Here is a 21,422-nt window from a genome sequence, read left to right as displayed (position 1 = left end):
TTAATGAAGGACAGATCCCCACCGTCGCAGACTTAGAATGGTTTGGGTTACACTTTCTGCGGAGGGGGCGCAGACTAGAGCGTAAGTCAGAGATATTGCAAGAGAAAGAGAAAGAAAGCTGGATAAGGGGGGGTTGTATGATATTGATAGAGACTGAAAGAGAAAAAAAACCTGTGCCATGTGGTCTGCATTTCACTGTAATCCCTGTTCTAGCCTGGTGTTCCTGCTTCTGTTCCCTCTTCAGCATAAACCCAATCAGGCGCTCGCTGAAACCTGAGTGGCCACTCTGGTTCTTCCCAAAACCAGACTACCAGTTTCCCAACGCTGCGGGACACGTGTCCATTCATCTCTGGTTGATATACTGTATGCTGTGATATATGGTGCATAAATTATGTTTATAGGTGTCAGGGGTGCAGGGAAGGACCTCAGGGTGTAATGTACCTCACACAAACAGGCTGCACACACACACACACACACACACACCAAAAATGCAGCACGGTGCACGCTGCGGCCAGATAATAACGCAGCTGAAAGACACGGGAAATGGACGATTTTATTGAAATATGTGTATGTCTGTCAGCAGGCCTGTGTGTGGGAGTGTGTCTCCAGGCTCGGTGGTGGAACAGGATCTGCTCTCTTTCACTTTCCATCTTTTGAGCCCTTCATGTTGTTTCTTTCCTTCTGGGCAAAAATTGTTTTTGCAGCATTCTTTCTCTTTCACACACACACACATACACACACACACACACACACACACACACACACACACACACACACACACACACACACACACACATAGTTTCTTGAAAGAAGCGACAACAGTCATTTTTGACACAGCATATATTCCGTATTAACATACATTCATAGGCAGTATAGTCTTCTTCAGTGTATAAGTCTTTACAGATCTACAGTATGTCTCTATAATGGTAGCACATTATTATAGGAAAGCCTGGCTTTATGGTGGAGGTGCAAGACAACAATAGACTCCTGACAGTGGCATGGGAATCTGTGTGTGTGCATGTGCGTGTGTGTGTGAGCAATGGGGACAATTTGATCCATAGTCAGATGTTTGCTGTTGTGGGGCGAGGGCTCTATGTGCGCTTGGAGAGAAAGTGCTTCAGTCATCATGCATGGTGAGCATGCTCTGCGACCCTCTGGCAGACCCCTTTGTGTACGCGTGTGTTTACATTGTGTGTGTTTGCTGGTGCATGCACGTCTCTGTGTTTACTCATGTTTGCATTTTAAGTAGCATTTGGCTGACGGTGACAGGCAGTAGGAGGCCATGGTTAGCATAAATCCGAATGGTTATTGACGATATTTGCAGTGCATTGCTCTGAAACGGTGACTGATGGTCTTAAATCTGATCTGGAAGCTCATTTGATGTGAGGATTTTGGTTTTCTGTTTTAGGTAGCAGCTGTTGACATACATGTGTGTCTTTTGAAGCAATGTTTGCATGTGTCTGTTTGGTGTGTCTGATGCCCTTCACCTGCCAGTGCCTCTCGCCTACAGAGAAGACAGGAAGGAACTGGCTGTGGCTTTCACCTGTCCATCATCATCATCATCATCATCATCATCATCATCATCCTCCCTCTGACTGAAAGAGAGGGAGTGTATTTGCATGGAGCAGCATCAGGGCATTGCAGGGGGAAAAAAATAAAAGACTGGACCTCGACGAAACACAACCATGTACGATCAAGAAGAGAATCACAGAAAGTCCGTGTGTGACGTGTTTCTCTTTGTTGCTCAAGTCCATCCTCTAACAGACTCCGTGTCTCCCTTTTTGACATCCATCAGTCCAAATGAGTCCCAAAAGCATCAGCAGCAAGGACAGAGGGCAAACATCCCTCGACCTCATCCAAACCCCTTAACCCCACCCGCCATCTGCCCACCCATGGGTCCAGTTTGTCCCTTATTATCTCCACTCATCTGTTCCCTCTTCTAGGTCCACCCCCCATCAATCTCCTCAGTCTCAACAAATAAGTTAAACATTACAAAAATAAGAAGCATCAACGACAAAGCAAATACGAGAGTGAGGGAAGGAGGGAGAAAGTGAAAGATGCTCTCTACTTGAGAAAAAACACTCCCTCTGTAGCGTTTTAGGTAATCCCATGCATTATCTACTGATATCCAAGATGGTGGCATAAAATGGTGAGGATGACATCTGAACTCTCAGCCACTCAGTGTGTTTCCTTTGACCAGTAGTAGAAGGGTTGGGTGGTTTCAAGCAGGAGACAAGGAAACTTCACAATCCATCTTGCTCCCTTCACCTCAGCACTGGAGCAGGAGTATGGGGCGTTTGTTTTGTTCATAAGCATGCCCTTTGTGCCCCTCCTCCAATCACCGGCAAGTGTGCATCTCCACCATTTTGCGGCACTGTTTGCATTTGACATAACAGCACCAGTGGAACTTACAGCTGCACCTGTCCACCACCTCCACCTCCTGCGTCTGGAAGCCACGGCCACAGCACATCAGCTCACAGCCATCGATGGCCTTTGACGTTCTGTTACACTGGCGGCCCACTGTGCCGAGCATACCCGGCGTTCGTGGGTCATGGTCGCAGAAATCTGGACTGGGCTCCAGGTAGACCAGGTCTTCGTCTGTATGAGGCTTGAACTGGGAGTTTCGAGGTACCAGGACTTTGGTGCTTCCCACTTTCCGCTGCTCCACCTCTGTGGCTCCGTCAAACTTCTCTTTGATGACATTGCCCACTTTACGGAAGGGTGGCATGGCTTTCCAGCAGGTCTTCACCTCACAGGAGCCTGACACGCCATGACATTTGCACTCCACACGCATGTGGGACAGAATAGCCTGCAGAGAAGCAAAAGAACTGTGGGTTAGCAGACGGATGTTGAAATTATGTGATATTGGTGTATATTATTCTTAAAGGGAAACTGCTGCTAGTAGCAACACATATCTATCAAACACAGTCTGTTTGTGCTTTAACAGTTTTAACAAAATGAACTTCTGCCAGAGTTGTAGACGTGGACTAAAGTCAGACCTGAGTCACAAACATGAAGGGCTGGGATTAGATTTGACCTGACAAAGGTTTAACCTACTTGCGCCCTGCACACTAGACTAAAATACAAAGAGATCTGGCTGGGACTTATTCTGAAGTGAGTTTCAGCTTGTGCAGGTTTCTTTTGAAACTTCACCTGGACTTACTCGATCTTTTACAACATATTAAAATTTGATTCAGAGGATAAATCTGACACGATGAGACACGAATGGTGTTCTCAGGTGACTGGCTTATCTCAAAGTGTTGTCACTTGAATTTCGACTTAACTGTCATGATAGTGAAAACGGAGGAGGACCCATGTGCAGAAAAAATAAAAGATTTGAATAACAAAAGAACAAAAGGTACCAACAAAACTTAGTCCTACTAAAATGTCCAAGAACAAAATCAAAAAGAAAACACAGGAAACACAAGGTAGGCTTATAATGATCCAACACAGGACAGGGGAAACAGAGAAACTAAATACACAGAGTAATTAACACAGGTGTGAACACAGGACACAGGTGAAACTAATCAGGGTAATCAAAAAAGGAGGGAAACACACATGAACAGGAGGTAACACTAAACTGGAAACACAGGGATCAAGAACTACAAAATAAAACAGGAAACAACAGACTAAAACACAAGGAAGTCAAAGAATAACTTATAACACAGAATAAACACAGGTAGGAACCAAGGCATGAATCATAAGGATAAACAAAACTAAACATCAACTCGTGACATTATCTACACTATGTGGTACTTAAGCTTCTCTTATCTTGAAGGATTTAAGATTTGTCTTGGATTCAACATTGGTGACATGGGAATTGACCATTGTCTTGACATGAGTCATGACCACATCTACACGAAAGTGTTTCTTTTGGATTATTTTTTTTTTCTCTGAGTTTTAGCTGCACGTCCACACATAACAATATTTTAGTTCACTGTGTTGCGGCAACACTGTCCAGAGTATGGGGGTGTGGCTGTCGAGCTACAGGTGGGCGGACCTTCCTGGTCACGTGACCAATTTATCAATGAGACGGTGAAGCTGTGGTCTTGATTAGCTCAGGCAGACACCTGCTGGGGAGGCGAGAAGAAAGAGACGCCGTTGTCAGAAGCCGTGAAAAAGACATTCTTGCGAAGTTTTCCCCTTTTCCCGTTGAGTTTTGTCGTGTGTTATATATGTCAACTTAAATATGAACTGTCATCCGAAACCCTGAGGGGTAACGAGAAGGAAGCAGCGTGAGCTGGTCCCGGAGCCGTGAATGGTGTTCTGGAAAGAAGTCGGCACAGGTAAGGTCCGCCTTTTCCCTTTGCCTTTTGCTCGACAGCCACCTGATTCCTTCTTTAGTATGGCACGGGCAACCAACGCTTGGATGCCCTAGACAGAGCTCGTGCCAGGGTTGTGTTGCCGTGACAACTGTAAACCAAGGTTTTCAAAAACGCCTTCCAAGGTGGAGATTTCAGAAATCTGTTTTGTTTGTATTCGAATGGACGGCAAAAATGAGCGTTTTGAGAAACACTGACGTAGCTGCGCATGGCAGCTGTGCGCAAAGATGGCGGGTTCCCAGTTGGTTTATGTCTGTTGGGTAGTATTAGGTTTCATTGCAAGTTGGAGACATTGCTATTCTTCAAAATTGTAACATGAATAAACATATCAGGTCCAATAGTTTTAAATTTGCCACTCCCTTCACAGTTTACAATTACAGCTTGCTCAAGAAGATGAATACATATGCACAGATTGTTCTTCTATGGTGTTTGATATGAAGGAATGATCACACATTCTCTCCACCTATTGGCCTGGCATGTTTATGCAGGTATTTTCAATCCTTTCTGTGTTGTTGTGTGGACAGAAAAGTATTCAGAACCACCTCTAATGTGTAAAGGGACTTTTTTGAAAAAAACAGTTTTCAGAAATATCTGTTAGCTTGTGAACATAGCCTTAGGCTTTCTTTAAGTACATTGAGACTTGACTTGTCTCAATCTCCGTTCCCTATTCAATGCGTTTAAATGACTGTCTTATACTAAAGGTCCCCGGAGTCTGGTCTGAATTCCGAAAATCTGTCTTTTCCTAGTGCTCCTGATTCTTGGAACAACTTTCAACATTCTTTAAAGATCAATAGTCTCTAAACTATTTACAATTCAAGACCATGATCAAAAACCACTGTGTATCATTCTGCAGCTGTTCTAAGTGAATATCTTTATCCCGTTTTTTTTTTTTTTTGGGGGGGGGGGGGAATTTTATCCATTTTTAATTAGCATTGCTTTTGTATTTGTGCAACTTCCTCTGTTTTAAACTTGCATTTTGTATTTTGTTATGCAATTGTGTTTGACTTGTGTGTCAAGTTTAAATAAAGGTTATGTAAATTACTTGAAATGAACTTGGACTCATCTCAATCATCTTGTCTTAAGTCATCATAAACAACTGAAGACCTGACTTGAAGCCCTCACAGCTTGACTCCGATTTATCTCAGTTGTCATAAGGCTTGATTTTAAGAAGTGACATATTTTAGATTTGTACCTTACTAATTTCAAATTACTTGACTATGACATTTCTTTATAAAAAGAGAGAGAGACTTTTTGAAATGAGAAAGTATAGTTCAGTTTACAGAAAGTATTACGCAGAGGACCACTGCTTGTGACCACAGCTTGAGTTGGCAATCCATCAACTGAATCATTTCTATTGTAGCTGCATAAATAACAACAGAGCTAGTTTAGGTAGATCTCGCTCCTCCTGCTGACCTGGTGAGAGGAGGGGAAGAGACAATGAAGATCTGGCTGTTGGGGTCCCTTGAGATTGTGTGATAGGTGTATTGTAAATCAAACTACACAGCAGGGGTTTTGTATGTGCGGTGAGTTGACCTGGTTGTGTTGGCTGAGCATTTTGAAGCTGCTGTATTCCTGAACTTCTGTGGTTTCTTATAAACACATATTCTCTATCTGAGAAGAGGATCACTGGGTTAAAATTCTGTGTAGCTAAACAATGTGCTCTTTGTAAATGTTACGAGCAGAAACGCAGCCAGCTGGAGTCCAGGCTAAAACCATACCTGGGACCAACACACTGAGTGTTCATATTTCTGAGGGAGGGCACTGTTGCATGCAAATATTAAAACATACAACAAGGAAATGATAATGTCCAAACTAAAGAGCAGTGAGTTACCTTTCTTCCTGCCTCGTTGTTGTGCAGGTTCATGAGAGCCCGGCTGGAGGACTGGCCTTTACTCCTCTCCCTCACGTCCACAAAGGACTGAGAAAAGGCCACGCCATACGCAATGTTATCACTGCAGCCAGACCATTGGAACCCTGGGACAAGAAGTTATGATGGAGGTCATCAACAGTGCATTAAATAAATACACTTGACCTCTGCTTTGTTTTCTATATTTCTGCTTGATCTGCTTTTATGATTGTGGAGAATTAGGCTTTAAAAGAGACTTCAGATTTTGCAATTCATATGCTACCTACAGAGATATGTCTTGCCTTTCAAAAAATTGAAAAGCCTCAGTATTTAGTCTTTAAACTGATTGTGCTAAAATGTGCTGGAGCAGTTGGTCCTTCTCTTTCTTTTGCATGTGTGTATGTGTGTGTGTGTGTGTGTGTGTGTGTGTGTGTGTGTGTGTGTGTGTGTGTGTGTAAGAGAGAGACCTACCCTCTGGACTGACTCCATGTACATTGTGGTCACAGCCACATTTTTCCAGCTCTCCACTGCTGCAGGCCCTTGTGACCGCAAACGCCACACTGGCTGCTGAGATGGCATACACAAAGGCTGCCTCACGAGTGCCTAACACCCACACATGGACAAACACACATGAACACACACACGCACAAACAAACACAAACACATTCATATTGTTTCATTAGGTAACAGAAGAGCGTCTCTCTCTTGATGAAAAACAACAGTAAACAGATAAAGAGCTCGTTGAAGTCAGTGGCCCCAGACGTTGAAATGCCGGAGCCAAAACAAATGGAAACAAGCTCAAAAATGTTCCTCTGTTTTTAAAAAGGAATGAAATAATCCACATCAGTGAGCTTGGAGTGTCGAGCTGTCACTCAGGGAGTTGGTTACAGGCATCACTGCAGCGTATAATCTTACCTTGTGTGACCACTTTGCCAAACACAGGCATGGTCTCCAGAGTGGAGCAGTTCCATCGCCGGTTACGAAACTGGAACTGACACTCATCGATAGCAAGCTGGGCTCCTCGACGCACCGCATCCATCACCTCCACACTGCGCTTACAGATCTGTACCTGGAGCAGAGACACACACACAGAGGAGGAACATGAGCCACAAAAATAATACACACCCTAACAGCATACTACATGCTCTCAATTAATATGTTTTTATCAGAGAAAATGATTCATCTGTGCGTCATACTGAAGACAAATTAGCAAATATGTTACTTTTCCTCCCACAGCAAGGGCTCAGTATGTTTACATTCATTTTTGCCAACAGTTTTGTGGGTTTTAAAATCTAGCAGGTTATTTTTCACCTCAACTTTGTGTCTTCAACAAACAGAAATGTATCATTGCTTGAAGCAACAAGATAAAAAACTTTAAAGGTCATGGGGTAAAAAGATAAAAGGCATTAGTCTGGTTGGCAGACAGCTTTTATAATTGACTTTTTGCAGATGATGATGATTTATGCATTTCTGTTTAAAACCTCATATAAATCCATTGAATCATGTACCTGTCTTTGGATAAGACCTCGTAACCTCTCGCATGTCTCCTCATCCCTGATGCTTCCCACTGATGACAGTTTAGCCAGGTACCTGACAGAGACACAAACACAAGACAAGAGGACATCTTTAGTGTGCACAGAGACCAGAGACCCCATGTCCCAAGTCATCAGATTCGGCAGCTTGCTCAGTGTCCCTGGAAACATGATGATGCAGCAGCTCCTCTAGTGTCAGTGTTGTTGTACGTCCAGTTGGACCAACTCAAAAAAACCAAAAAATCTGTAACCTCTTTCGGTTAAAGTTCACTTTAGGTTTTGGTTTTCCTCTGGAATCAAAGTCCTGTCTCCTGGATAAAGGTCGAGTTTGGTACCCCATCCATTACCTGCGAAAACCACCACAAGCATGCCCTCCATACTACATCACGTCTTCTACTATAAAACATAACCAAAAACTAGAGCAGAGGTTCCCAAACTTTCTATCCCGGGGCATCAGTGCCAGAGGCTTGCTACCCCACGATCACTAAAGGTGGTTAAAAGGCCAGAAGCAGTGATAGGACTATTCAATAAGTTGCACAGGTGAGTCTGTATGTATGTGTGTGTGTTTCATACTACCTTAAAGCTGAAGATACTTAATTTATCTGGTCAGCAGAAAATTAGCGTCATTTTTCTCTGTTTCTTCAACCAATCGCAATCAATCAATCTTTGTTTATGCAGCGCCAAATCTTAACAAATGTTATCTCAAGACTCTTTGCAAACAGAGCAGGTCTAGACCGTACTCTATGTTCTATTATTAACAAAGACCCAACATCAAGACAGGATAAGATCCAGTCCCATCTTACAGACAGGGCTCAGTCTGATCTCTAGCAACCTGCCCAAGGTGTACTCTGTCTCTTGCCCTATAATAGCTGGGATCAGCAGCTCCCAATAAACATGAATGGGATAAGATGATGGATATATGGTGCATCATCTTTAAGTTAGTCCTAAAGTTGAATTTAAAAACAATTGAATCCAGAGTTATTTTCTGACTATTATGCATTAAAACAACAGGTTTTAGGAGATAGGATTAAAGGAAGTCCTTCTGCACCCCAAGATGTGTAAAAGTATCCTGATCATCTCAATAATTTAGGTCAGCTTTTTTAGACACACCTCTGCTGAGACCGAGTTGGTGCTTCTGTTTTTGAACCTGCTGCTTCGGATGCTAATGTTAAAGAGTCACCTCAGTGTCTTGTGACCCCCACTTTGGACAGCTTCCACGAATTTCACTGTAGGGGTTTGTATGTTGGCAGATTTTGAATAGTGGACTGCAGTCTCAGCTGTCTTATTGAAGGTGAAAGTACATAATCTTGTGTCTATTTATTTAGGTGATAAGACACCGCAGCCATCACCATGAGATAAAAAGAGAAGTTGCATGAATGACTGAAGCTTAATCTACAACATACTGTTATGGTGCAAAATTAACTCTCTGCTTTTGACTGGAGGAGGTTAAATGGGATTTAAAACCTTTAGATGAAGCAGAGCTGCTCATTAGTTCCCATGACGTTGTGGGAATGTTTTGGAGAAACGTCTGGTTGTGAGGACACTGAGAGGAGGGAAAGTGGCTTATCATACACACCACCTTCAGGCCAGACAGGTCAGGGAGATATACAGCACACACTCACACATCATACACACACACACGCATGCAAGCACAATCTAGTATGTGAAAAAAAAATGGCATCAGGCTGGATGCCCTGACCCTCACACATCCACCTCACCTCACTGGGACAGATCTCTCATATCTCCAGTCCCAGCTGCACCTGACAGAAATAGGTTTTCTCATGAGCTGGCAGCGAGTCTTCCACAGAGGGAGCAGCACTGATTGTGTTCTGTCTGCTCTACTCAATGTGTAATCATTCTTACAAATGTTGAGTCTAAAGGTCCCTTTTGTTTTATCAAACAGTGGAAGGATTTGCAGATGTGAAGAGAAAATTCCTCTGGTTTAGTTTCACATCACACCCAGTCACAGAGTTTTAGAAAATATACCAACTTCAGAGAAGAACAGAAGTACAAAGTGGACATTCATACTTTTTGGTGATGTTTTTCACCTGATTAAAGATTTTGCAGATCATTTTTTAAAGGTTTTTGGGGCATTCTTTGCCTTTGTTTGATGGGAAACGTGAAGAAAGACAGAGAATGTGGGAAGAAGAGAAATGGGGATGATATGCTGCAGAGGGTCGAGGCCAGAAGTCGAAGCAGAGACTGCTTCAACAAGGCGTGTAGGCTGTGTGTTCATGGAGCACAACAACATTGTCAGGAGGTGTTCAGCCTAAAGCATAAAGACTAGAAGGAAGGGGAACAAGTACCTGATTCTGTCTGAGAGAGCATACTGACAGGCGCAGTTTGAACTTAATGATGACGTGTGTTAGCGTGTGCGCAGTTTGGCAACAGAAGTATGATGAGACGTCTGTCAAGCTTGAGGGGGTTAACCACCAAATCAAACAGATGCTACCCAAACAAAGTTGAGTTGACAAATATATCTATATTAGAGAGTGAGTACACTCAAAAAAAGCAACATTGGTGTCTGTTTTATCAACATAAGTATAACATGTAGCTTCTGTTCTATTAATTAATGTTTAGTGGTTAAACATTTTTAAATCATGAAGTTTTAACATGACATGCAAAATCTTTAAGACTATAGATTGCTTTATGTCAACACAACCTAAAGGGTTTAGATAGGAATCCCATCTGCAATACCTCTCCAGAGCAGTAACGTGCGACAGGCCCTATTCATCAGCCACGGTAGCGTGCTTCTGGCAAAGAAGAGCCGTTATGGGGAGTTGGGAGAGATCGCCTGTGACTGATTGCAATTGGGGCGCTGGTGGCCTAGCGGTCAAATCACCCCATGTATCGAGGCTAAGTCATTGTGACTCAAGGCAATGAAGTCAGATCATACCTTAGTAAATACGTTGAAACAACCTTTACAAATTAAGTTGGACCCAAACATTGCAAATAAGTAATGGTAATGTCAATACTTTATGTTCATTCAACATATTTACAATAAGTTGGTTCAACAAAATTGTGTCTCACTAAATGAAAGCATTTTAATTAGGTGGAAATTATTTCCATAATTTTATTATGTTTGCCCAACAAATTATTTCTTTGAGTGTAGAAGACATGAGTAGGACAAATAGAGAGAAATGTAGAGCATATAAGTCAGGTGATGCTCATGACTACATTATTTTTTGTCATGAACCAAAGATGAGCTGGACTTTGTGGCCGGCCTGAAATAATGCTATGCTCAATTTCCATAATCTTCTTGTTGGACATTCTGTTTAACTGCAATTGACTCTTCTCCGGTATTATCAACAAATTGTTTTCTTTGTAATTAAAAAAAAACAGCTGTTTTCGGAATTGGATAGAGCTGAGCTGCCTGCTTTCTCCTGCTTTGTGTCTTCATGCTAAGATAGCTCTGCCATTGTCACTGATCCTCTTATCTCAATCTCCAAAAGATAAACAATCCCTGTTTTCCCCAAACGTTGTACTACTCCTTTAGGGTAAGGCATGAAATGTGATGCAACACGTCTCTGTGAAAGACAAGTCTTGTAGTGACATTGATGAATGTAACAAAAGTGACTCTGAACAAACTTGAATCCAGTATTTGCAGACTGCCTCATACAGTGGACTGAGTTTGAATATCAATTGGCACTCACTACAGGCAAATTCCAACCAAATTAACTTTTAGGCCATCGTTGTGTACAAGCAGACATGCTTTTCCTTAAGGTTTCCCAAGCTTGTTTTATGAGTCTCGGGTTATGAGTTCCCAAGACCACACATACCTCTGTAAATCCCTGTTAGCCCGTCTCAATCATGCTGTGGCACACATCCATGCTGCAGAGAGTTCTGCTGTCAGGTTATTGACAAAGCTGTTGCACAACACAAAGTCATGCTACCAATGTTCTGCAAACAGGTTTATGATATCCTGAATATTAATTTCATTAAGCACAGGTTAACGCATTCAACACTTTTAACCCTGATTTATTTGTGTGGTTAAAACAGCATATTCCTCGCTCTCTGTAAATGTGTGATAAGTAATTATCATCCTTCCAGAGGTCAAACAGCTCCTTGTCTGCATTCACCCTCCTCTCAGCAGTTCACATAATCTCTCTCTGTCTCTTTGATGGCTTTATTTTCTCTTCCCCTCCAGACAGTGTCAGTATTTAGCACTCATCACTGCGATAACCCCACTCTCTGCCACTCCACCACATCTCAGCCACATCCGCTCACATCCAGCCCTCAGGGGTGACATCACCCGCTAATAAGGTTGACTCTGTCGCTTATAAGCCTCACTGGGCCCCCCGTCATTCATAAGAGAGGGCTGAATATTTGAGACCCTCACATTTTGTTAATAACTACATCCATATTACCTTAAAGGTGATATATTATGATGATCTATATTTCAATACATGCATGTAATGTTCCAATCTCACACAAACCCCAGCAAAGTTTCAAACATGAGAAACACAGATGTTGGCGTAATCCCTGGAGATGTTTCCTGGGTTCTCTTAAGAGCCAGTTTTGATAACTTTGCAAGATTTGGCCTGAACCTGACGCCAATTAGGACAATATTGAATGGCAAGCCCATCCGAAGCTCATTCAAACTTTCCCTCTCCTGAAAGTCCATTTCACCACTCAGCTTTCCTCCGATCTGCACTTCGTTGAGTCAGTATTTATCAGAAAAGTTGCTCGTGCATGTTCTATTGATTATGAATGAAAGACACTGCTTTATTGTCTTTCCAAAGACAAATCCACCCGAAGACAGAGGGAAGTTTCTATGTTTTCGTGCCAGCAGCCACCACGTGTTCGTGCTCATCACTTCACTGATGACTCCTTTGTAAACAAAGGCCAGTACGAGCTGCGATTCAGGCTGTTCCAGATATAAAGACCTCACATAAAGGCTCACAAACACAAGCTGTAAGTGACATTAAACAGCAGGGAAGCTAACAATAGCTAATGCTAAGCTATAATGGGAAGCTAACATGGGCGCTGATGGCTAGCTTCAGACGTTTTCTGTAAATGAATAACCTCTGGGACGTTTCATGAGTACAAAGCTGGGTGAAAAGTGACACCTACAAATTGTATCAAACTTTATATCATGGGCCAACACAACACATTTCAGGCAGACGCTGAAAAGTGATGAAAAGAGGGTCCTCATGGACAGCAGTATCAGATAAATGAGGACGTTTTTCATATGCGGATGGTGCAAAGCTACTTTAGATGTCCCAGACTGACATAAAGGAAGATGAAAAGAGTACAATAAGTCTCCCTTAAAGTTGGGGTCGGTAGTCATACTGGTTAAAATGATCTTTATGTCCCGATGGCAATCAATACATAATGTATTCTTAAAAAAGAGCAGGAAAAAAAAAACGCTATCTACAGCCGGAGTAAACTTGGAAAAACACCAACCCATCCCTGCCATCAGGAGCCAAATTATGAAATCAATCAAATCCCTTCCTGCCGTTCAGCCCGCCTCCTGCGTGTACATTTCATGTTTGTTTGTGTTTTTAACTTTCACTATGATAATGTTTTGGTGTTTTCTTACCGCTGAGTGAGACATGAGTTGATGTAGTGCAAAACACAAACGATGTGCTGAGGACCGGTTTTGAATCAGTCACGATCATTGCTGCGAATCAGCGGCGCTCGTGCATGTGAGGGGGGCGTCGTTTTGGAGGAGCTCCGAGGGGAGGGGGGGTTAGATGGAGTCCTGAGGAAATGCTACATTCAAATTCATGCTAGTTTTCCGTGACTACCAACCCTAGCTTTAAGGATTGATGGGTGGCCAGGAGGAAATGACGACCCAGCTCCTGTATTCAGATCAACGGTTCAACAAATCAACAAATTGACCCAAATTATTGATTTTAAAGACGGTTTCATTGATACAAAATAGAAAAAATAATCCCTCCAATTCAGGGCTGGTAGCACTACCATGGCAATGGATTCTCATCCGCCTTCTGGCAGCATAAACAAACATCAAACCAAACTGTTCATGACCATAGGAGTCACTGGTATGATAACACTAAAACATGGAGCATTGAATCTCTGAACTGAACAGCATTATATATACACGTGTTAAAGTCCCGAACCCCTCTGTCTGTCCTCGAGCTCTCTGTGAGGTTATTTCTCTTCCCAGATCTACAGGTCCTGCCTCCTGCCTGCATGGACCAAGTCCAACTTAGATCTGCCCTGCTCTGATTTGCTCCATTGCAGTTGCAAGGCTTTCATCAAAGCCATGTGCGGCGTTTGATCCCTCTTTGTTGTTGAGCGAGCCTTGGGCAGAGCTCTAGGTCTGGGTCTGGGCATCCAGCTGGGAGACCATCAGACGCAGATAAAAACAACCCATGGAGAAAATACGAGACGACGGCAGAAACCCCGTCAGATGGACAAAGCCACACTCACTTAGACACAAACAGCTGGACGGCATCCCACTGGCCTGACATTCACCTTGGAAACTTTTAATAAACATTGGATAAGCAGTTATTCAGGTGATTTTCTAGATGTGTGTGTGTGTGTATGTGTGTGTGTGTGTGGGTGGATCTATGCGTGGGAAAAGTTCAGCGGAGGCCTTGGGCAAACGTGTCTCACTTTATCTGTTCATTCTGCTTCGTGTACCCGTTGGTTCCCAGAGATGAGGCTAACAAAACACCTCAACAAGGAGACAGAGGAGTCGACCCGTAGAAGGACACAGCAACTAACAGACACACAAACATACATACACGCGCACACACACCATCATACCACATCTCATCCTCTCCACTCCTCCCCTTCTTTTCTCTCCGTCTCTCTCTGGTCTCTGCCGGTTGCGTGCTTCAATCCCAGGGGCATAAGCCCAGTGGAGCCAGTGGTGTTGTGAAGGCTGCGATGTGTAATGCAACACAAACACGCAGCAGCCTGCGAATGCACCACAGTCCAGGTGGAATTCTCCATACCTCCCACCCGGAGCCCCCCACAAACTCATGAGAGGCTGAAACTGAAAATAGGGGATAATTCTAAACAGAGGAGACACCGGAAATAAAGGCTCATAGAAATGTTCAATACCACACACAAGTCACAAATGAACCCTTTGAAGGTATGGATTCAAAATGTGAATGACAGAGCTTCAGTCTGAATAAAGACTGTGAGAGGTGGAGTAACGCTCTGACCGCTGGTGATCAGATCTCTGAGCTTCAATGACTGTGGTACAAAAAGTCCAGAAGAGTTAGCTTTATTTATTTTAGAGTAATGCTTTGATGTTTTGCATGAATATTGCTTTTCTTTGCAGAGACAGGTGATCAGATGGATGCCTTGATGTCTGAGTGATTAGTCACAGAGGCTTGAGACAGCTTAGCTTCACATAAGGAGAAACAGGGACACAGCCTGGTCATGTCCCAGGGGAACAAGATCTACCTTCAGGTAGCCCCGAAGCCGACAAGGTGACACAATATATCTAGTGTGTTCAATCAGTGTTCCCACATATTGTGGACATGATTTTACTATTTCCTGCTAGTTAAATAAATAAACAACACTTTGATTATTCCAAGAATTATCTAATGGATTAATATGTGTCAAACTAAGAAGTTATTTCCAATTATTCAATCATATACAACACAAAGTTTACTTTAAAGTCAGTCTCTTCTGTCTGTTGAATGAAATAAAGATATGACATACAAGGATAACCTGATTGATCACTCACGTTATATCAAATCAGTCCGTGAAAGGAGCCTGGCACATAACACCTCTGCCTGTTGACACTGTGGCAAAACTCGGGTTGGTCTTGAGAGTGGGGAAGTAATGACAGTGAGCGGGCACAGATATGAGAGCAGCCTGAGGAGCTACTGGACCCCAAGCATCTCTGAAAGGGAAAAGTGGAGCAACATCCTGTCCTGCAATCCAGACAACAACAGCAGCAGAGCTTGTGTTCCTTTTACACTTAACTACAACAACAAACTGTCATGATGAGCGGAGCCAGGCCTGGAGTCAATAGGTCAGAGGTTCTCAGAGGACCATAAAGACAACATTGATGAGGAGAGGGGGAGGAGAATCCTTGATTCAGTAATTACTGCGTGAAAACCTCGGTCACATGACTCTAGCTGTCCGGCACTCCTGCTCCGTGCTGCAATCCGAAAACACAACCGGTGGGTGTTGACGGACGGGAGAGCACGGAGCCAGACCACAGCAGATCGGCGACGGACCAGACATGGATCTGTTGGAAGTCGGATGCAAGTTGCCGATTGCTCTAAGTTAAACTGTAAGGGTTGGTGATAATAGCAATAGTGTTAAACGTTGTCATTTGTCTCATTTATGTCCACAGGTAAATAAACTGCAAAGCTCTGAGAAGAAGGAGAGCTAAATTGGGAGAGAAATGTCAACATGAGTACTCCTGCAGAAGTCCTGTTCACCTTGTCTGATGTTGCCTTTAGTGGAAATGTTCACTTTAATGGTAATTAAAACAAATACATGGACTCGTGTTTTAACTTGACCATGAGTTAAAATGTTCAGTTCAATGTGAATTCATCCCACAAGAAGGCGGATAAGAATCTGTTGCAATGAAACCATGATCGTCCATCAAATCAGAAGGACTCGTTTTTAGGTGTAAATATCACATTTTGTAAACTATTAAAATCTTCTTTTAATTATTGTTCATGTCTTTACATCCACTTTTATGTCTTTAGTTGTAGCCCTGTAATAAGTAGGATAATGAAAAGTAAATAGGTGTTTATGCAAATTAGAATCCCTTCGGATTTAGCGAGACCCCAATGTAAAGCTGGGGATTCTTTTATTTAACACCTTTGTTTAGTTCTCTCTTTCACACTGGAAGTTAGAAAAAGAGGCCAGTCGAAGAGAAAGAAACGTAGGGGTGGTGGGGGAATGCAGAGGCTGGACACATATACATGGCATTTCAGCAAGTTCCTACTCACAAAATGACATAAATGCTCACAAACTGTAGCACACTCTCTTTGCCTCCATCATCTCTAATGTGTATTTATATGAAAATATCCCCATGTTTGCCTTTCCTGCACTGAGCACACAGCAGAGGTACACAGTGACAGGTAAATATAGCGCAGATGGGAAGTGCGAGGAGGAGAGTCTGAGACGCTTCTCTTCTACTGAGCCTCTGTGCACGGGTCTCAGAGGAGCGAGGACCTGCAAGCTATGCTGCAACAAGTCACTGTTGAGTTTTGACTTGATGCAGCGACAATATTTTCTTTAATTAAGAGATCAGGAAACATTTAGTGCTGCTAGCAGAGAGGACACAGACAGAAGAGGTTTGAATTTCTCATAAAGAGGAGTGTGACTGAGGTGTGACCTGAGCTAACCCTCCCTGTCCCCTCTACAGTGGACACCTACCATATGTAAAACATGCATTCACCTGAAGAGGGCACTATTCTCTCAGTTTACCTGCAGCCCCTTCCTGGACCCGGAGTTCAAGACTAGTTTCTGTTGGATTAATCTGTTTAATGAACATCTAGAATTCAGATCTCAACACTTTGGATCTGTTATTCTGAAAATCAGCATCTAAGTGAAATATCATGAAATGTCACTATAGGGCAGACATAGTAGTCTTAAATTGTGTTCGTGTTGTGTTGGTTGGTACCAGAATACGAAAGGAGCAATAATAATGTCTCAGAACTTCAATTGTAACGTACGCCAGTCACCTCTGCCCGTGAACAAAAAAACAACTGTTGTTAAAACAATCAGACTAAAGGACTGGACAGTCCACACACTTAATACGGCTCATATTTACAGTTGTGTGGATGGAGGACTTCATGTATATTAAGAGTTATAATTACCCTCTGATCAGAAACTTGGGAGGCATTAAGAGGAATATATTGGATTTCCCTGTAACAATACCTTTTTTAGCACATAGGCTAACGTTAGCTAATTGTTTGTTCTTCATCCTCCTATGTGCGATTGCCAGAGTAATCAATCACACATACATTGTCATGAGTCTATGTTTAGTACAGTTTTTTCCTTGTGTTTCATGCCTTGGTTTCTCCTGTTTATTCTGTGTTAGTTATCCTTTGTGCCCCTTGTGTGTTTTGTGATCCATGTCTCTTTTTGTACTTTCTTGTGTTTCTTAGTCTTGTCTTGTGTTCTCTGTTTTGTAGTTCTGATCCCTGTGTTTACAGGTAAGTTACTTTCTGCCCTTGTGTGTTTCCCTCCTTTTTGATTACCCTGATTAGTTTCACCTGTGTCCTGTGTTCACACCTGTGTTAATTACTCTGTGTATTTCGTTCCTCTGTTTCTCCTGTCTCTTGTTGGATCATTGGCTGTTTTTCAAACCGCCTACTATACTAGCAGTATGTACTGCAGTATGCCAAACCTCCCTGGATGTCGTACTGATTCTGGAAAATTTCACAGTATGCATCGGACCAGTCTGCCTCACATACTGCGCTTGTTATGCTTTTTCTTTTTTCTTTTTTTTTTGACCGGGGGAACTTTTTAGGTGCTGTGAAAAGTATTAAATTACATATAAACCACTTCTTAACTTTTAAAATCATAAGTGATGCTAAAGAAGCAGTTTCGTTATCAGCATGGCCGATGTTTACTTCTACTTTCCGAAACCGGAAATCCAGCGACACCTGACCCAGCATACTACAGACCAAACCCAACAGAACAGCCATACTACAGACTAAATTCAAACGCAGTATTTAGTACGCAGTACCTACTGCCTTCCCTGTGTCCGTCTTTCCTGTGTTCTGTGTCTCTGTGTTTCCCCAGCGTTTCCTTTTGGATTTTTTTTTCGGACATTTAAGTGAGTTTTGTTTGTACCTTTTGTTGATTAAAACCTTTTTATTTAAAATCTGAACTTGGGTCCTCCTTAAGTCTTTGCCCTATCCTGACATATATAGGCATCTAAGGACCTAAACTTAAACAGTTTTTTCTATCAGTTTAGTGTTAATGTCAGGCCATTCCACCTTCGGCAGTACTGTTAAATCATCCGTCCACTGAGTGTGCAGTCTGATTTATCAGTGTTAACTTATTGAAGTAACACTCGGTCCTGGAAATTAAGTGACCGCATATATTCAGAAACCCCTGGTATCTTACGCCTTTGTCAAGTTAAACAAGTTAAAACTCTTTAGCTAGCGTGTCTAGAGGATTTTTTTAACTTCTAAAGATCTAAAAATTCATTAACTGATGAAGTAAAAAACACAATTCTTTGGAGGAGAATAAATTATTGTCGATAATTTTTTGGGGGGGATGAAAGTCTGCATTATGCTCAGGTGATTAGCATCAATTGTATTTTTTAACCTTTAAAAACTGAAAAGGAAAATCACTACAGGGGACAGTTCAGGAGCTGTAAGGTGATAGAAATTAAAGGTGGGTGGGTTTTTGTATAAAGGATTACATGGCTCTGATTTGTTTTGTTTTCAGTCGCATAATAAAAGATAAAGTTAAACAGGAGGAAGGAGGGAAATTGGGAGACAGTAAAGTAATAAAAGAGAAGAGAGGAAGTGAAAACTATCTAATAAGTTCAATTAAGAGTCATGTGCTATTACAAGCTGAATGCGTATGTGTATGTGTGTGCGAGTGTGAGTGTGTGAGTGTCAGTGTGTGTGCCCACGCGTGTGTCTGGGTGTATTTATATGCTGCTGGCTCCACTAGAGCTCATTTCCCCCTAAAAATAACATGCTCTGCCAACACCACAACCCTCACATACACACACACACACACACACACACACACACACACACACACACACACACACACACACACACACACACACACACACACACACTCCAGCAAGCATGTACACAAGCATTTACACACACACATGCACATATACGTAACACACTTTCACACACATTTGAGAAAAGAGGCAATAAAGCAGCAAAAATAATCCCTGTATGGAGTTAATGCTGTGCACCAAAATACTAGGAATCAGTGTGTGTGTATGTGTGTGTGTGTGTGTGTGCGAGTGTGTGTGCGATTGTGTCAGTATTATGTTATGCATTCCAGCCACAGTCCTAAGCCTGTTGTAACGTCAGCGTCCTCTAACTCTCTGTCATGTTTTCTATTGTTTGTTCTTTCAGGTGATGTAACAAACACTCTGGCGGCCATGTTGGAGGTCTGAAGTTCCGGGAGACAATAGCTGCAAACAGCTGATTGTTTCTAAATGCAGATCATGGCTGGAAACGGGAGCTGTGCAGCGTACCTGTCTCCATTCCTGCATTAAGGTAAAGTCAGCTTATATGCCAGCTATCCGTCGGCCTGTAGGTAAAGCTGGTTTAAATATGATACACTGCTGAAGTGCTGTGATTAGAGATGTTCTGGGTTTGGTGACACAAGGATGAAGAGCATGATGAACTCAGCTGTGGAAAAAGTCTGTATCCAAAGACTTCATGTGTTTGGTTTGTTGTTTAGTGTTTTCACTCATGTAGAATTCTAGGAGTCCTCTCAATGCAAGCAGCTCTGTATAGTAAACCAGTGCTTTGAGTTAAAGCTCAGATGTTACATAAGATGGCAACACTAACGTCAGAGTCAGAAGTCAGATAGAAGAAGTCAGAGGATCATCAAAGTAATGATGGTTCATCCAGGAGCCATGGATCCTCACACCAAATGGAAACCGGTCTACTCGGCTGATAGTCCAAGAATTTTACTCTTGAGTGGACGAAAAATCGACAGACTACCATCCATGATATGTTCTCTACGGGTCTGACTGTTCTATGTTGAAACTTTGTGTTGCAATTCTTGAACAGGTCACCATTAGAAATCAGATTTAAAATCTCAACCTGGCTGAATAAATGACTCGGCTATATCAGTAAGTCATTATAGTTTGTATCATCTGAGATCAAACATATTTCATTTGAATCATACATTCAGGGACACCGTCGGTCTAGCGGTCTAAGCACGCGTCCCATATACAGAGGCTATAGTCCTCGTGGTAGAGGTTGCCTCAACCATGTCTTCCCCAACTCTCCACTCCCCATATTTCCTGTCACTCTTCAGCTGTCATATCTATTAAAGGCAAAAGTGCCCCAAAAATATAACTTGAAAAAAATATATACAGTTGTGCTCATAAGTTTACATACCCTGGCAGAATTTGTGGTTCTTTTTTGGCGATTTTTCAGATAATATGAATGATAAAAGAAAAATCTTTTTTCACTCATGGTTAGTGGTTGGGTGTAGCCATTTATTGTCAAACAACTGTGTTTACTCTTTTTATATAATAATGACAACAGAAACTACCCAAGAAATCATAAATTCTGCCAGGGTATGTAAACTTATGAGCACAACTGTACATTGATGTAACATGCAACATCTGGTTAGACATAAAAAATTAGCAGTCAGGTTATCAGCTAAAAATAAAAAAATCTAGAGGGACTTTCAAAACTACGGAAGCCCTAAAAGAAGATGATCAAATACATTTTATTTTCTCTGTTTTCCTCGACATAACATGTTCATTTCAATTACTTTCTAAAGATCCCAGCTTATTTTTCTCGTTATCTCAAGATAACAAGCTTTTATTTCTCAAGAGAACGAGAAAAATACGACGAGAAAACTGAGAAAATAAAATGTATTTAATCAAGTTATTTTAGGGCTTCCGTATTAAACATAAACGCAGCACATTTACACATATGGTAACCAAGTAACTTCAGGTAATAGGAAAGGTCTGTTATCAGTTTCTTTTATTTTTTTATTTTTTGTTTTTTCACAAACATTATTTGGAAGATTTTGCCACAGTAAAGAATAAAAAGACAATTTGTTAGGAGACATTTATCTTACAGGTTGAAGATCATAACA

At 42.0% G+C, this 21,422-nt stretch overlaps 1 protein-coding gene and 1 long non-coding RNA gene across 2 annotated transcripts in view; one reads left to right on the top strand and one right to left on the bottom strand.

The window, feature by feature from the left end:
• Positions 1–770: 770 nt before the first annotated feature.
• The window catches only part of wnt4 (wingless-type MMTV integration site family, member 4), a 31,983-nt gene continuing 11,331 nt past the window's right edge, over positions 771–21,422 (bottom strand). The window contains exons 2-6 of the mRNA XM_034686524.1: positions 7,677–7,758; positions 7,084–7,237; positions 6,640–6,771; positions 6,154–6,296; positions 771–2,809 (exon numbers count right to left, since the gene is read on the bottom strand). Of these exons, the coding sequence (XP_034542415.1) occupies positions 2,339–2,809; positions 6,154–6,296; positions 6,640–6,771; positions 7,084–7,237; positions 7,677–7,758 (982 nt within the window). The 3' untranslated portion in view covers positions 771–2,338. The remainder of the gene's footprint in view (positions 2,810–6,153; positions 6,297–6,639; positions 6,772–7,083; positions 7,238–7,676; positions 7,759–21,422) is intronic.
• Positions 4,001–6,359, top strand: LOC117814993. Its single transcript, XR_004631682.1, has 2 exons — positions 4,001–4,286; positions 6,181–6,359. It is a non-coding gene; the product is annotated as an uncharacterized LOC117814993 (long non-coding RNA).

Source organism: Notolabrus celidotus, chromosome 1 (assembly GCF_009762535.1).
Source record: "Notolabrus celidotus isolate fNotCel1 chromosome 1, fNotCel1.pri, whole genome shotgun sequence".
NCBI classification, from domain to species: Eukaryota; Metazoa; Chordata; class Actinopteri; order Labriformes; family Labridae; genus Notolabrus; species Notolabrus celidotus.
Note: the sequence above shows the minus strand (reverse complement) of the source record. Positions and strands in the feature narration are given on the sequence as shown.